Source organism: Notothenia rossii (genome assembly GCF_949606895.1).
Source record: "Notothenia rossii genome assembly, chromosome: 6".
Taxonomy (NCBI): domain Eukaryota; kingdom Metazoa; phylum Chordata; class Actinopteri; order Perciformes; family Nototheniidae; genus Notothenia; species Notothenia rossii.
This window is the reverse complement of record NC_136909.1, coordinates 81,995,037-82,011,704: the sequence shown is the minus strand read 5'-3', so window position 1 is coordinate 82,011,704 and position 16,668 is coordinate 81,995,037. Positions and strand designations below refer to the sequence as shown.

The 16,668-nt window shown below is 44.1% G+C and overlaps 1 protein-coding gene across 3 annotated transcripts in view; it reads left to right on the top strand.

The window, feature by feature from the left end:
- Window positions 1-16,668, top strand: part of meis1b (Meis homeobox 1 b) — an 80,424-nt gene that overhangs the window by 7,805 nt on the left and 55,951 nt on the right. For all 3 annotated transcript variants that reach the window (XM_079686344.1, XM_079686342.1, XM_079686343.1), the window contains exon 7: window positions 7,388-7,499. In XM_079686344.1, coding sequence (XP_079542470.1) covers window positions 7,388-7,499 — 112 coding nt within the window. The remainder of the gene's footprint in view (window positions 1-7,387; window positions 7,500-16,668) is intronic.

The window sequence follows — 16,668 nt, the reverse complement described above, 5'->3', positions numbered from 1 at the left end:
TGACAGAATAATAGAAATGACCTACAGGCAGAGTTTGCATTGCAACACAGGGAAAACTTTTTGACACATGTGTAGAATAATAGAAATGACCTACAGGCAGAGTTTGCATTGCAACACAGGGAAAACTTTTTGACACATGTGTATTATTGAGGGGTGCTGTAGGATAACATTGAGACTGCCCACAGTGTGTGTAAATGAGCATATCCAAACAGGCTGCATGCCTCTCACTGCTGGATCTAATGGCACTGCACTTCAGAACTTATTTGCGGCTGAATATGTATTTTTTCAATTTTGCAGGCTATTTTTGTGTGACATCTTATCTGCAGTTGTTAGGCAGTGACATCCTTAACGAATTTGCGTTGTCTGTGCATTATCTCTTTCCATATGTATTTTTAATATATGCCCTCGGGCATAAAGTTGAAGTGGACTGGAAAAAATAGCTGAGAATTTGCACAAAAGAACAATGTTAACAAGACGGAGAAAGCAGGCTCATTTATTCATAAACCAATTTATTCCAGTGAGGCGACCAGAGGAGGAAAAAAAATGTCAGAGGAAGAAATACTTTGAATTTATTAAACTCAACAATCCAACAACGCTGACTTTCTTGCTGAATTATGCACCCTTGCTTCATAACAGTAATTTTCAGAATAGTCTTTACATGTCTTTACATTGCTTTGTTAGCCTGCCTATACAGGCGAGTGGAGGGACGCCGAGCGCCCCTTTCAAAAGAAAGCAGAGCATAGCTTAGAGGTGAACAAGTCAGAGAGGCTCTGCGCTGGCTTGTGAATGCAGCCCAGCCAGTTTGGGCTCACCCTCCTGTGTTTGTGTGTGCCTTTCTGAGAAGGTGTGTGTCTATATGTGTGTGCAAAAGTGCATGAGCTGTGTGCATGCATCTGTCTGCAAGTGTATGCATATGTGTATCTGTGTGTGTTTGTGTTTTCACTGCTGTGTGCATGTGTGTGTTCAGACTGGCCTGATAAATGCAGCACCCCCCTCAGGTGCTATGTGAGTGGAGTGACTGGTTAGCACCAGTTGGACGTTCTTAACCCTTTCCCTGCCGCTCCCTGGAGAGATTCACACCACTTTTGCCTCATTTCTTCACATGAGCAGCACATTTCCAGTTGCCCCATTAGACATATACATCCTGCTTTGAGTTCAGATGTATATAAACATGAAAGATACAATAAAATCCCAGACTGATTTAGCAGAGGCCTTTAATGTGGAAAGGCTTGTGCACTGACTATGGCTGCAGTTGTTGTTGTTGTTGTGGGAATGTGGCAGCAGTTGCTCTGCTCGCTGCGTCCCTATTTGTGCGGCTCGCATGCTCACCTCAACCTGAAGAAGCGGGGAGGTATTTCCACGCCGCAGACCGTCATTTGCACATTTGCCTTTAATTGTGCAGAGAGCACGGGGAGGGGCGCAGCAATTTGCTAATGAAGTCGGAGGGCCGGGCTCCGCTGTAGAGCAGAACAGTACTAATAGTGCTGAGGACTCACTCCAAGTCTCAAGAGCTCCTCTACTTGATTGAGCCATGCAGGCTGAAGTGGTGCTGGAGATAATTGAAATTTCCCTTAAAAAATATTGTCCGCCTGCCTTTTGGTGAATGTGAGAGAGTCTTAAACGATTCTGAATGCCCTGCAGTTGATCTGTTGAGTCAATTTAGTGAAGAGGTATTTTCATAACAAGAGGAAATGTGTGACCTTTCAGAGTCAGATTTGTTTCTGTTTAAATCATGTAAAAAGAATGTGAAATAGTCTTCAATCTGAAATCTATACATTTGGGATCCGTTTCTGTTTTTCTTATGGCCCGCTCAATCTTTCCTAAACAAACCATGCTTGTGTGAGCTTAGTGTTGTGGTCACTGTGTAAGAATTTGCTCTTGATAGTGCTATCGCGGTATCTTTTCCCAACAATTGGCACTGTTATGCCATACAAGTGCTGGTTTCCAGGTCAGTGGGACCCAGCAGTGTTGGTTTAGGTAACTCTGGCGGTCAAAGAGTGACCCCTGGCCCCCTCCCCTCCTAACTCAATGGAAACCCTGACCGCTGGGGTCAGCCACTATTTTCCTAATCAGTACACCGCTATCGCTAATCTATCCGCTTCTCGTTGAAGTATGGATCAAGTTACACCCGACTTAACAGGCACACACACTCGCCCTCTTTTTTTCAGTCCCCCGCTCTCCTACAGTGGCACGCTGCTGGTCGCAATACAAACTTTTGAATCATCGCGGTGATTGTTGGTAATGGCAGCTTTTGTAGTTGAATAGAGGAGAGGTTTGACCCCCACTCGCCCCCTCCCTCTTCTACACCCCCTTCTCCCTCCCCTCCCCTGAACTCCCCTTTTTTTTTCCATTGGGGGAGTGAATGCAGGGCGGCTGTTAAGGATTCAACAAGTGATACAAAGAGGCGACCACGTGACTTGTGTGTTTCTTAGCCTCTTCATTATTGTGCTGGAATAGCAAGTAGGGAGATTCTGATTAAGCAAATCAAGGCCAGAGTGACTTCAAAGAACACAAGTGTCTTATATACTTTCATACATTTTCAGATAAGAACTTTCTTTGTACTTAGTTCTGGATTTTTCTTATTATTAGTTGTTTTTAAGTCATGCACTTTTGCTAGGGTTTAACAGGGCTGCACTGTGTTATAGCTTTTCTCTTTTGATGGGGACCAAATCCCAATTGCAAATAAAGTTCTTGGCTAGTGTCTCGTGTTACTTATGATGGGCGGCCATGTCTGTCCCCGAGGCCTGCTGTGGTTTCTTTGGCTAAGTAAACAATAACCTGGCTTAACACATGTGTACTTAGCTAATGGAAAGTTCCTCTCCCCCTTAACCCCCTGCGAGCCTCTGACAATGGCCACCGTCACAAACAGCCCGTCTCCAAGGGATCCACGGAGAACATCCCAGCGCAGCGGCGGAAAGTCAAGCTAGGCTAACGAAGTAAACCGCAGCAAAACATGTCATTAAGAAATCACGCCCGCCTTTTCATTCACGACCAAATAAAAAGGGAAAAATGCTTTGTTTGGGGTGAGATAGCGGCGAGGGGAGGGCACTCGAGTTAATGTTTTTGTTTGGATTTCAGCTCACAGAGAGTAAACAAGGAGTCTGCAGCGAGAAGTGAAGTGGAAGAGGCCACAGAAAAAAAGAAAATCAGTTTGTCAGTTTCCGCGAGTGTCATCTAAATGGACTTTGAAAGCTCTGGTAATTATCTCAAACATGTAATTATCTTTGGTTGTCTCTATGAGGTTAACCCAGCAGTTTTAAAAAGCCGACTGAAGAGTACCTGACGGCTATTCAGTGTAGCATACTTACTCAAGAGACCAAATCCAGTTCTCTCCCTCACCCCCTACAGCAATTATAAGGTTATTTCTTCTTTCTTTGTCTATTGTGAAGAGTTAGGGAGGAAGGGGAGTGCAGAACAGAATGGGAGGGAGGAGGGTCTTTTGCTCTCCCACTCCCCTTTTCTTTTGCATACCATTATCAGCCCCTCTTTTCATTTTGGAAGCACTAATATTGCAGCGAGGGGAGGAAAGGGGTGGAGGTAGTTGGGCCGGTTATCAGAGTGGCAGATCCTGCTTTATCTAGTCTCAGTGCACAGCAGAGTAAACAAGAGTTCACAATAGCTGGCCTTTCAGCCCCTTCACTAACAGCTTCCCCAGCAGCATTCAGCTGAGTGGGAGAATGTGTCCGCGGTTATTGCAGGCCATCGCGCCGCTGCAACACATGGCATTCTGCAGAACTCAACTGGAGGAAGCAGTGCTGTTGCAAAGGTCAAAAACGGTGTTAAAGAAAACAACCGCAGAGAACACATGCACCAAAGCATTCTGGGGGATGGAGTAGCCCAACTGTCATCTTTGATTCAGATGTACCACCCCTGAAGAGTGTATGTGTGTGGGGTTATTTGGATATCTGTGTCTGTGCCGTTAAGTATGCACATATGATTATTCCTGCACGCTCGCTGGCACAGAGTGAAAAGTAAATATCCATATCATCACAAAAGATATTTCAGAGTCAGGAAAGGCAGGGCGTGAGGGGGGGAGGCACAACAACCTTAACCATTTCCTTTATTATTGCAAATGAATTGGCAAGGCAACATATCTTGCATGAGTGCTTGTATGATATGGGGCCTGGCACAGCGAGAAAGGGAAGCCCCCCTCGCATCTTAGATGCGGCACAATGAGAATGCATTGGATTGGAATGCCTCGCCGATCATAGCGGAATCAAAATTTCCAGCAAGGAAAATCTTTTCATGGCGAATTAGGGTGGTGGAAGGAAGAGAAATGCTAATGAAAAAAAAGGTATGCATGGCTCACAAACAGGGTTCCCTCGGCTTGGCGCGGCAGATTTAAGAAGTTTAGCTAAAGCTAGGCAGAATAGAATGTGGGAAATTGAATTTACCAAACAATTAAGCACTGAATTAATCTACATCCCGCACAGGAGAGACGGAGAAAGAGTTAAAGAGAGGGCGGGGGGAGACTGGGGGGAGACCATGGCGGCTCATTAAGGGGACATAGAATAAATCAAGTGTGTAGCTATGTGTGCAGAGGGACAGCTCACTCCTTCTCTGTTTCCTCCAGCTCTCTGTTTATACATCTATTCATCCTGTGGATTACCATATCCCGTGTTTTAAAGGTGGACCTCTGCATTGTGAGCTGTAGTCTCATTGGTAGTTGGCACAGGGTGTGTTTGTTTTTTCTGTCTCTGTGTGTCTTGTGGTCAAGGTGTGTGCTTTGTTAAACAAAGAATGTGAGTATGGCAGTTCTGTGTTTGCAAAAGGTAGATAAAAGGTATCTGTTTGTGTGCGTGTCTCTAACTGACTGTATGGATGCTGTGCGACCGGTGTGTGCTGGTATGTGTGTGTTGTGTGATCTCAACCGTGTGTGTATTAATTGAGTGTTAGATCAGTGCCGGGCCTGTTCCATCCAAGGGCGGCCTGTGATTATAAATAAACTCCCCGTCCCCGCGGAGATGCCACCAGTCCCGGCCTCAGCCCCGCCCCCTTTCCCATGGGGCCTCAGCGGCCACCTCCCAGCAGGCAAAGCACTCTTTTGTTCAATTACAGCTAATGCAGTAGTTTGTCATTTCCCCTCTTCCATTTTGTAATTATATTTTCAAGTGCAATTTGTGACAGAATTAAAACAAAAAGAAAATGAGAAAACACCCTTTTTGCGTGCTGAGGCTCTTGGGTTTTTTGCCGTTTGACATCCCCTGGGTGCAGTGCTATTCTTTTTTCACAGAGCTCGGAATGAACAAGTTTTGCTCATTTTTAAAAAGCTGCACTTTTGGAGGAGCTGGCAGAAGCCAGCGTTAACTGTTTGCGTGCTGAGCATGTGGTCTGGATTACCTCACGTCTGATGTTTCTGGAGTTGCTCGGTCATGCACGGGTGTTTCATTTTTCAGCGTTCTACGGTCAGCAAAAAAGAATTTGTAAGAAGTGGGAAAAAAAGCGCCTCTTGGTATCTTATCCCCCTTTAAAATCAACGTTTATCCTCCCAATCACAATCCCCATTCTTTCTGCGGGACTTTCCTTTTTTATTGCAAAGCCTCAAAGCCTAATTTGAAAAACAACGATTATATCGTCCATGTAAGCACAGGATTATAATTTCATAGCCCAGGAACATCAAACGGGCTCTAATAGACCCCAAATGTGTTGAATTTGCTGACTTGTATATTCTTTTCTGTTATTCTATTCCTTTTACATTTTCTTTAAAACAAACCCTGTCATGAATTAATGTCTACTCCTTTTTTCATAATTCTCAACTCGGCTCTGAACCTCCTCACACAGTCTTGTAGTATCCCAATTGAAACCAGTTGTTCCCCAATGGGTTTCTCTCTTCTCCCTCCACTCTTCCTCCATCTGGGTTTCTATCACTCATTTCGTCACGTAGCCCTAAGAGCATGATGCAAACACCACATTGCCCCTTGATATCTGCTTCATTTGATTTGGCAGAGCAAAGATAGACTCACACAGGCATCAGAGTAGGCTCGACTAAGTGTGTGTGGGGTGTTTTGTTTGTTGGGTGTTTGCTTGTGATAGCTATTGCTGCGTGTGATAAGACATTAGATTCCATTTTCTTCTATTTTGAAGTCTCTTTTCTCTCCTGTCCTCGGCGGTAATGTTGCTTTCAGAGGCACTGAGAGATAAGAGGTAACATCTGGTTAGGTTTCAATAATATGCAGCAGCCTCGTATGGGGCAGAGTGTGTGTATATGTGAATGTAACTGTGTGTGTGTGAGGGTACTAAATATGTTAGTATTATTAATGTGTGTTTGTATTTGATGTCTTCTCACCTGAGTGTTTGTATCCTTGCTCCCCTGTTCTCCGGTGTGCAGCTGACAACTGTCCTTTACCCTTACACACACACACACACACACACACACACACACACACACACACACACACACACACACACACACACACACACACACACACACACACACACACACACACACACACACACACACACACACACACACACACACACACACACACACACACACACACACACACACACACACACACACACACACACACACACACACACACACACACACACACACACATACACATACACACACACACACCTTACTATATATAACCCAGGTCTCTTGTGTCTCTTTTGTCTGGTCAGCTGCTTGTGTTCATCTCTGATGTTTCTTGAAGTCGTAGAGAAAGGAATGAACTTCCACTCTGCGGTAAAACCTCTTTCGTTTAAATAAAGTTTGAAGTCGGCCTCAGTTTGGTCGGTCGTGCGGTATTTGTTTGAGAGAAGTTGTGGGAAAACTTCATCTTATTTGGTTATGTTTCTGTCTTGGCTCTGCCTCCCAGATGAAATTTAAATCTGCATTAGTGGGATTGGTCATTTTGTTTCATTTTGGACAAAACACATGATTTATTCTTGTGTAGCAATACTTTGAGTTATTTACCTCTCTCTCTCCAAGTCTCTCTGGTCTGTTCTGCTCGAATGACATCACTCCCTGGCGCTCGCTGCGGCCTATCTTAAGTTGTAGCTGTTTTGTATTTTCATCTGCTAGTGGTTTGAGCCAAATGGAGGCAGCCGTGGATTGCATGCCTCAGAAAGCTGGGAACTAATACAACATGTTCGCTCGCTATTCGTCCGCTCTTCATACAGCCCCCATAATCCTCATTCCATAAGATTGTTGCGGGGGTCTCACACACTGCGTGACTGGGCTGAGAGTTGGCAAATTATACATTTAGTTTGGAGTGTGAGTTTTTTGTGTAAATGTTCCTTTCACATCACGTACAGTATGACAGAAGCTTTCCAAACATGGTTATAAAATACGCCTGCGTTTAAAAAATCACGATAACACATAAAACGATGTCAAGAAGTTGAATTTGACGGATCTTTCTCTCCTCTTTCTTTACGACAGACGTCCTGGAACAGAGATCACGATGACACGGCGTCCACACGCTCTGGAGGAACGCCGGGACCGTCCAGCGGAGGACACACTTCACACAGCGGGGACAACAGCAGCGAACAGGGTAAGAGACTGACTTTCTTTCTTAATGAAATGGACCAGAAGGAAAGCACAGGGGCACCGTTTGCATGTTAACCAAGACATGTAAAAAGAACGTTATTATGAGTTCAGATGAGGGTTGACGGGCTCATTCAGGGTATTTGAAGTTGGATTACGTTGGTGCAACAGTTGCTCGTAGCTCACATGGAGGTCAGAGGTCATGGTCAGCTATATTAGAGCACTTCTGGACCAGGTAGGCGTTCACTGTCTCAGGGACACGTCGGCAGAGCAGACATGAGAGTGGCTTCTGTCCGACTGGTGCCCCTTTGGCAATTGTTTGTTTAATGCTACGGTTATTTAGCATTCAATCTGCTTTACATCTGAGCATATTGTGTTGTGTTTGTATGCTTCTGCTTTTTTTATATCCCAGACCACACAGTTTATATGGGCTCTTTTACGACTTAGGTTGCAGATCTCGTTATTTGCTGCTGTCATAAAAGAGTGATGGGGATTTTACTGTTTTATTATTTCTGGAAGGATTTAATTCACCTTTTTGAAGAATTTAAACTTAATAGATTTACTTTATTGACGCTAATAATAGCTTTGAATGTTGCAACTGTTACTACGGGCTGCTTGAATATGTTTACACACCTGAATTTAGAATAAAAGAGATGTGCAAAATGTGAAATGTGCAAAGAATATGTTTATACTTAATATATAGGGTCAAACACATGTGTCCTCTCTTGGACCTAATGACTCTGCTCAGGCCACATGTGTATGCATTCTAAGAACGAGAGAGAGAGAGAGGGAGAGAGAGAGAGAGAGAGAGAGAGAGAGAGAGAGAGAGAGAGAGAGAGAGAGAGAGAGAGAGAGAGAGAGAGAGAGAGAGAGAGAGAGAGAGAGAGAGAGAGAGAGAGAGGGGGGGGGGGGGTTGGCCGTGGTGTGGTGGCGCTGCAAACAAACTGTAGGCAAAAAGCAACTTCATATATTATTGAAGGCGATGTCAAGGCGAGCGGTTTGCAGGGTTGCCAGTGCCAGGAGGCAGAGCCTGGGTGGGAGCACAGAGCCGCCATGCTTCCCCTCCGATGAGCAGCCATTTATATAGTCAACGCACACTCTCTGTCTCTCTTTGTCTCTCTGTCTGTCTCATGCTCTCTCTCTCTTTCCGTGTCTTTCACATTCTCTCCGTCTTTTCTCACTCGTCGCCATTAATGCTCGACAGAGGAGCTGAGGGATGGAGGTGAGAGACTAACATAAAAGATAGACGGATGACGTAGAAGAGGAGAATAGACTGGGGCGAAATTACAGTGAAACGGACAAAGACAAAGCAATATTTGTGTGTGTGAGTGTGTGCACGCCTCTTCTTCTGATGACTAATGGTCTGGGGCAGCCAGGCAGGATCTTATTGGTCGCTCTAATGAGCGTGCTCTGTGCCGAGTTTGGGCTCCTGCTTCTGTGACCTTTGCCCTCTATTGACCAAACTGACACTTCATTTTTCACATCTTTCCAATTATAGGCCCACTCCTTATGTTGGCCCACCTCCTCTCACTCTCTCTCTCTGCCTCTCATCATCTCCCTCTCTCTACCTCCACATATCCCCCCGCTATTGTAGGTTTTTGTTTGTTGTTGAAGTTCATTAGAGGGTAAAATGTGGGCTAGTGTGTGGATACATGTGCAAGTTTGTGTGTGTGGATGCAATGAATGAGGTGCTTTTGAGTTGTCTGAGTGTTACAGGAGAGTTTGGAGCAATGCACATAGAGGTATCTGCGGGACACATTGGCTAGGTTAGGTCAATTTAGGACGATAAAAAGTAGAGAAACAACCTATAATCTGCTTTTAAAAGCCATATTTCTATCATATTTATTACCTCCAGTGTCAAATAAATACAGATATTAGGTGGAATTATAATATCTAAAACACAGAATATTGTGAGTGTATTATAATTTCCTGTTGGTATCCCTCCCCTTTACAATCACACTACTTTCATTAACTATTATCAGCAATTATTACGCACTACTTACATACTATGGGGCAAAAAACTAAATCAGATGGGTGTTATGTTAGAAGCCTGTGACCTAAGACTCTGTAGCTATGTTCGTATGACAAATAAAGAACCTTGAACCTTGTTCAGGTGTCCACATACTTTTGACCATGTAGTGTATATTTCCAAATGTAGACTTTTAAATCAAAGTAGAGCATTAAACAGCTTTCCTATGTTTCTCTCTGAGGCCTGCAAAAACATGTATGTGTGTAATTGCTTTGTATCTGTAGTGTTTATATGGACACACACACACACACACACACACACACACACACGCACACGCACACACACATCACTTCAGGGGACATTACATTGACTTACATGCCTTTCCTGGAGACTTATCCTAACCTTAACCAACACATGCCTTACCAAACCTAACCCTAAACCTAACCAAGTCTTCACCCTAAAATTAATGATCCCCCTCATGGGGACCTCCATTTTGTCCCCATAAGGGAGGCGAGTCCCCACACGTGACTGTGTAAACAGATCTAGGTCCCCACAAGTATAGTAATGCTAGGCCACACACACACACACACACACACACACACACACACACACACACACACACACACACACACACACACACACACACACACACACACACACACACACACACACACACACACACACACACGACACGGTGACAACAGTAAATACCGGGGGACATGTTGGACTGCGTTCAGGTTTATGGGTTAAGAGCTATCACTGCCACGTCACGTCGGCTCTGGCGTGTCAGTCACTTGGTAATCCCGGTAAGCTGGTTATTTATCTGTTTGGCACTTTGCTCGCTCTCTCCCCGACAGTTTTACCCCGCGTTCTCTCCCCCCCCGCCCCTCTTTTTTCTCGCCCTTTCATCTTTAGCATCCTCCCTCTCTTCTCCAGTTTTCCCTTGTCTCCCACCTACTCCTGTGTCTCCCTCTTTCATTTTGATATCTGTCGGCTTCTCTACCCCTCGCGTGTGAATACCCGTGCTTGTCTCTCTCTCTCCTCCTCTTTTTTTGCAATGCCTCCCACTCTCTGTAAAACACTACCTTTTGTTTATCTCTCTTCCTTCCCTTTCTCTCACCTCTCTTTGTTCCTTTCCTTCACTCCTTCTCAATCTTCCATTTTTCACATCTCTGTTCCTTTTGGTGAATATCATCTTTCCTCTTTGATCTGTTTCCTTCTGGCTTTGTGTTGTTCTGCTTCCTTCTATGTTGTTATCTTCCACTACTCATCTTACTTCTCCTCTACCTTTCTGAGTTCCTTCCTTCCTTCCTTCCTTCCTTCCTTCCTTCCTTCCTTCCTTGCTTCTCTATTCTATATTCTCCTCTTTCCCTTGTTTCATTCTTGTGTTTGCCCCAACCTTTGTCTTTACATTTCTTCTACCTTTTACAGATTGCTTTCTCACTGACCTTTCCCTTCCTCCCTCTCTCTTCCACTTTCTTCATTTCCTTCCCCTCTTGCCTGGAGAGCTGCACCGCTAATGGCCATCTTTCTCTCCTTCCCTTGTTCTCTCCTTCAACCCTTTTCTTAGACTATCAAGCCACTCTCCTTCCACACCTCATCCCTTACTCAATCTTCTCTAATTCCTTCCCTGTTTGTCTCCCCCTCCTCCCTCCCTCCTCCTATCTCCTCCCTCCCTCCTCCTATCCTTCCTTCTCCCCCCTCCAGCAGAGCGAAACAGCTCAGAGGAAGGATGCTGGATGGTCGAAGGCCTTTAACTAGTGAACTCCAGTCTCCTCTCTCAGCCTTTTTTTTTTCCGAGGCTATTCCTGAGCACATGCTCTGCTCTGCCCTCGTCTCTGCACGGTTCACTGCGCACTAGTTTACAAACCCCATCTCTACCCGGAAACGTAGCATGCTCACTCTCAAATGCAAGAGCTGCAGGAATAGTGAGTGTAGCGGCCAAAATCATATAGAAATAAAACAGATAATTAACTTAAAATAATACAGCCGCTGAGGCACTAGTTAGCAGATCTTACGCAGGGAAATGATCCAGGTCGAGACAAGATTCTCCGTTGTGCATTTTATTATGATCCAATATCATTGATAATGAACAGGTTTCCTATGGTTTGTTCCTTAAGCCTTTTCCTATGGCTTTCCTTCCTTGTGGTTGGAAAACCCTATGGCTCGAAACACCCTGGTAAAAAAACGTTTGCCTACTAGTGCTCTGGCTCCCACCACCCACCTGTCTCCAATATATACAATTACACCAGGTGCTCTAATCACCCAGTGCCCAAAACATACCTTCAAAATAAAAGCATAGCAACTACTTTAACTTATGACACTAACTAAGAATACATATACATAAATGATAATAATAATAAACACTGTAAACAGCAAGTTTTGTTTCACTCAAATGCAGGAGAAGCTGTTCATTTCGTGCAACCGAATCAATGTTATGATTATGTGGGTTTTAAAAAGGAGATATTTGTTGATAGCTCGTGGGACTTGTATTTATCGGCAGGTGTTTAGCTGTGATCTGTGTCAAAGCAAGAATGTCAGCAATTAAAAGAAGATGCTTTTTATTAGTTGCTTGTGGTGACGATGCTTAAATGCTGAGTTTGTGCTTGTGGGTGTTTTTTGCTTTGACCACAATGCCAGTGGTATTTTCTAGCGCTGAATTCCACAGAAGAAAATGGAGGGGGGGGATCACATTTGCTTCACACATGTCATTAAAATCAGTCCTGGGTGTCTCCTCTCTCCCGAAAAGAGCAGACGAAGAAGAAAGCCTCTTATTTTTCCCCTCCTTTTCTCTGGGAGGTCTTTGTAAACATCTAGCCAGCTCCGGCAGGGAGAGTCGGAGAGCGGCCCTGTAGTTAATTAGTCCCACTCTATTAGCCCAGCTGTTTGTTTGGCTTGTTCCTACCAACAGGGCCCTTTGTTTAATACCCAGAAGCCCTCTGGAGAAGCCCTCATTGTAGCTGTTGTTGCCTTGGATCATACTTCTCTGTGAAGAGTAATGCTCCAAGGGAAGAGGAAAAGCCAACAGATCATATATGTCTTGCGATGGAGGAGGAGGAGGAGGAGGAGGGGGGGTCCCTCACGGATACAAGCGGGCCCTCTCTTTTTCTCCCAGTATATAAGTACTCTTCTTTGCCTGTGTGAATTTGTAAGGACACCCCTTGGCTTCTCCGAGGGCTTGGCGTGCGAGGGAAACAGAATAACATTCAGGCGCTGAATCGGGCAGCTGCAGCGATGTGGAGCTGAGGAGGCTTCGCTGTGTTTTTGAAAGCTACAGGGTTTCCCTCTCCGCTTGTCAGAAACATCCAGGGAGCGAGGCGTTGACTGGCGATATTAGATATGTATCGCCAATTACCCGGACCGTTTGTGAAGAGAACAGTGAGCCGCGCCAAGGCAAACAGCTCCCTGTAAGGCAATGTGTTAGTGTCTGCATACACTTCTCCTGTCTGAGTAGTGGCCTGAGATTTCTGGTTGTTTTGTCTGATATCTAGTTCGGAGAGTTATTTTTTTTTTTCCATTATTATTGGCTGGTGTAGTTGGAGGAATGCTCAACATAAAATGTATGTGAATATTTGCCATTTTATGGTCGTAAACCGTGTATATGTCGAAATAAAATATATGGAAATCCTATTTTAATGTAGTTTATTTCTTCTGCACATTGAACTAATGCTCCAGTGTGGACAATGACATTTGTTATACTTGATGATAATAGTGATTTCAAATTTGAGATATGAATGAACCCTGAAAGCAAGTCTATCAAGAATATAATCGAAAAGGAAATATCTGAGATTCCCTAGTGACCAAAGAAACACACACTTTTTCTCCTTCTTTGTGTTGTGGCCCCAAAAACACATGTGGAAAATCAGTTCTCCTGTTTTGACGTGTATCTAAATACCGTGTCCTAATGCAGCTTCACCCCATTCAATCTGAATCTCTATATATAACTTCTTCCATTGGCTGTGAACCCCATCGATCAGAATATTCCTGATGTTGTCACCCACCGTCCGACCTCTGTGCCCCGCAACAAGGTCAGGCCAACGCAGAGGAGCTGCTGCTCTCTGTCTGCTCATTGGTCAGTCTCCAGGGCCGGGGCGAGGAAACGGGGACATGGACAGGGGTGCCAGGCAATCAGCGGCCAGATCCAGCTCGTCCAATCACTCGGCTTCACGTGGCCCCTTCAAAGTCACCGATTAATTGGTCCGATGTCCAGTAGACTGGAAGAGAGAACTGTGTGTGTGTTTTCCCCTCGCTGGAAAGCTTTTATCTCCCAGTGGCACTTAGATGCTGTTGAAAATATTCTGTTAAAAGTAATATGAGTGTGAATTAGCTGCATTGGCACACATACAATAACCTCTTAATGGTTTTAGAAACATACTTAAACAGAGCAGTAGGTGAACCTCCAGCTAATTGAGATGATCATAACATATTTGGATTTAAGTAACAAGCATTCATTTGTGCACATTTTAAAAATCTAAGTGTTTATTATTTTGTCCAAAATTAAAACAAATAAAAAGGGGAGATATAGAACATACGAGAAACATTACTTAATAGTTGTGTCTGGTTGTCTAGATGTCGTCTAGACGTTACTGAGGGAGATCGTTGGTCCGGTAATTGTCTTACTGGTGTCCAGCTTTCCTGGTAATCTGTTTAAATGTGAGGCTATGTGGGTAGATAAAAGGTATGTGGTTCCCCTGATTAGTCTGAAGTCTGTATAACTGGAGGTGTGTGTGTAAGTACAGTAGCTGGCAGAGACAAACAAGATCTCTCTTTGATTTCCTCAGAGCGTGAACACAGGGGAGAGAGGAAGAAGACAAAAGTGAAAGACAGAAAGAAAGAAAATGAGAGCAAGATGAGGAGAGGGTTTCAATGGAAACATTTTGATGCTGACTGGAGCAGTGTGTAGGTGTGAACGACTGAGGAGAAGAGAGCGAGACAGAGCGGTTATCCCCGATGAGTGTGTTAAGTGCTGCTGAGTGTTGTCTGGGAGTCTATTGAGGTGCTGCTAGCAAACAGCAATATCTTCTCTGAGAGATGAGAGAGCTGTGACCGGGCCACCTGAAACTCACTACATGTCCCATAGCGGGATAAGTGTGTGTAAGCATGTGTTCAAAACGGTTTCATATTTGCTGGGCTCCAAAAGCCTAACTTTCAGTTCACATGCTGTTTATTAAAATCAATATTTGAAAGGCATAAAGGGTAATGTGTCTCAGAACAACTTGAGATAACATCCCTCCACAACTCCACTTTAACGGTAGGAATGTTTACTCAGCCTCGACTCGATTTACTGCATCTCAAACATTATTATCTGCAGTTACCTGGGAAAATAAATGTTTGTGCCTTCCAATCACACCCCCCCCCCCCTCTATCAGATTCACTGAGATCTTTACAGCCATCGCCGCTGCTGACGCGTTAACCGACATGTAAAGACTCGCATTGGGAAAATGATAGCCCTCAATGTGTTTTTATTGCCTCGTAGGCAGTAAGCAAACTCGGAGCGGCCTGAGTTTGCCCCTCTCGGAAAAAGAGGAAATTGTATCAGGTTCCCACAGCAAGGGGCCAGTTTGCTTTAAGGATTAGGACCGGTGTCACCCGGCCGCTGGGGTCATTGGATAAAAGAATCAGAAACACAAGTCAACAAAGTGACTTCCTCCAGCCTCGCGGACCACCTCCTCTCCGCTGCCTCCGTTCCCCACATGAGAGGATCATCTGCTAAGTCAATCAGGATCCCTAACTTGTGTTTTATTGGCTTGTGTGAACGTCTCATCTGTGAGAAGATAATGGTTATAAAACTGTTTGACAAGGTGGCAGAGGCTATTTGTCTGTTTGCCTTTGGATTTATGTGCTGCTAGTGTACACATCATCATGTGAGCCTCATATTTGCACATATTTCCTCTCATAGTCTCCTTCTCCTTTCTCTCTATGGCTTTTGCTCTTTCTGTCTCTCTGTTACACTAAATCTCCCCTGCACTCTCTCTCTCTCGTCTGTTGGTTACATGTGGGCATGTTTGCATGACCAAAGAAATGCAAAGTCTACCCTAGACCATTACAATATGCCTTGTGTGCACAATTTACATGAAATACATATTCATTCATGACATGCATGCACACAAAATAGCTTTGCTCTCTTTCCTGGAGCCTTGAATCTGTGCGCTCGCTCAGGATGTGTTGTGTTCAGAAAGTCTGCCAAATGAAACCATTGGCATCATTTTACGTCTCTTATTTTTTTTTTACAAAGCTGCCTGTGTTGCATTTGATCTTCCTTGTTTTAGTCATAAATGCACCTGGAACGCACCCTGTACTTTGCTGCTGCTCCAAGAACAGCCGCTTATTTAACTTTTTTTTAGCATTTGCTTCAGTGAGGGAGAGCAAGCGGGAGGGAAATGTATCTTTAGCTCCCATGTTATAATTGTGGCACGCTAATGATGTAGACACATTCTCGCTGTCGCGCTCTTCTTTCATTTGCGACTGGCGTGAATGCCAAATGCCTATATCTAATTACTGATGTTTGCTAAAAGATACTATTTACACACACTTGTTGCCTTGTAGAGGTCTCCTGTGTGTTGGGGTGGAGAGATTATCACAAGAAAAGTTAAATTCAATTCAAGTTAATTTATATAGCACAATATCACAAATCAACAAACACAATTGGCAATGTAAAAACAACAAACGTATCTTACAAGATCAATGTGAAAATACCCAAATGTTTAAACGTGGTTGAGACACTTTCTTGGTTTTATCATTTCCCCGGGCGCCGTTCATAATGGCAGCCCACTGCTGCTAACACTAGGATGGGTCAAATGCAGAGAAACCATTTTGTTACTTAGTACCTGTGATGACAATACAAGTGAAAAGAAATAAATAACACTTTTTCAGTCTGTGTGAAGGGAGAGAAATTAGGGTACCACTTTACAATAAGACTACCCTTATAAAGGGTTTACGAATAGATTGTAATTCAATTATTAATTAGGTTGTGAACACTTTATAAATGATTAATAAGCTTTTACAAGACATGAGATAAACACGGCAACTGTGACCGGTTGCTTGCCAAATAGTGAGCCCACATGTATCTGTACTGCTAAGCCTTATATTGGCTACCTAGCTTACTTCGTCTCCTTCATCAGCTAGCATCCTTGGTATCTGTTGCTCACCGAGTTGATTCTCGCTAAGCCGATATAAGGCTTAGTCATCTTGCCAAATAGTGAGCCTG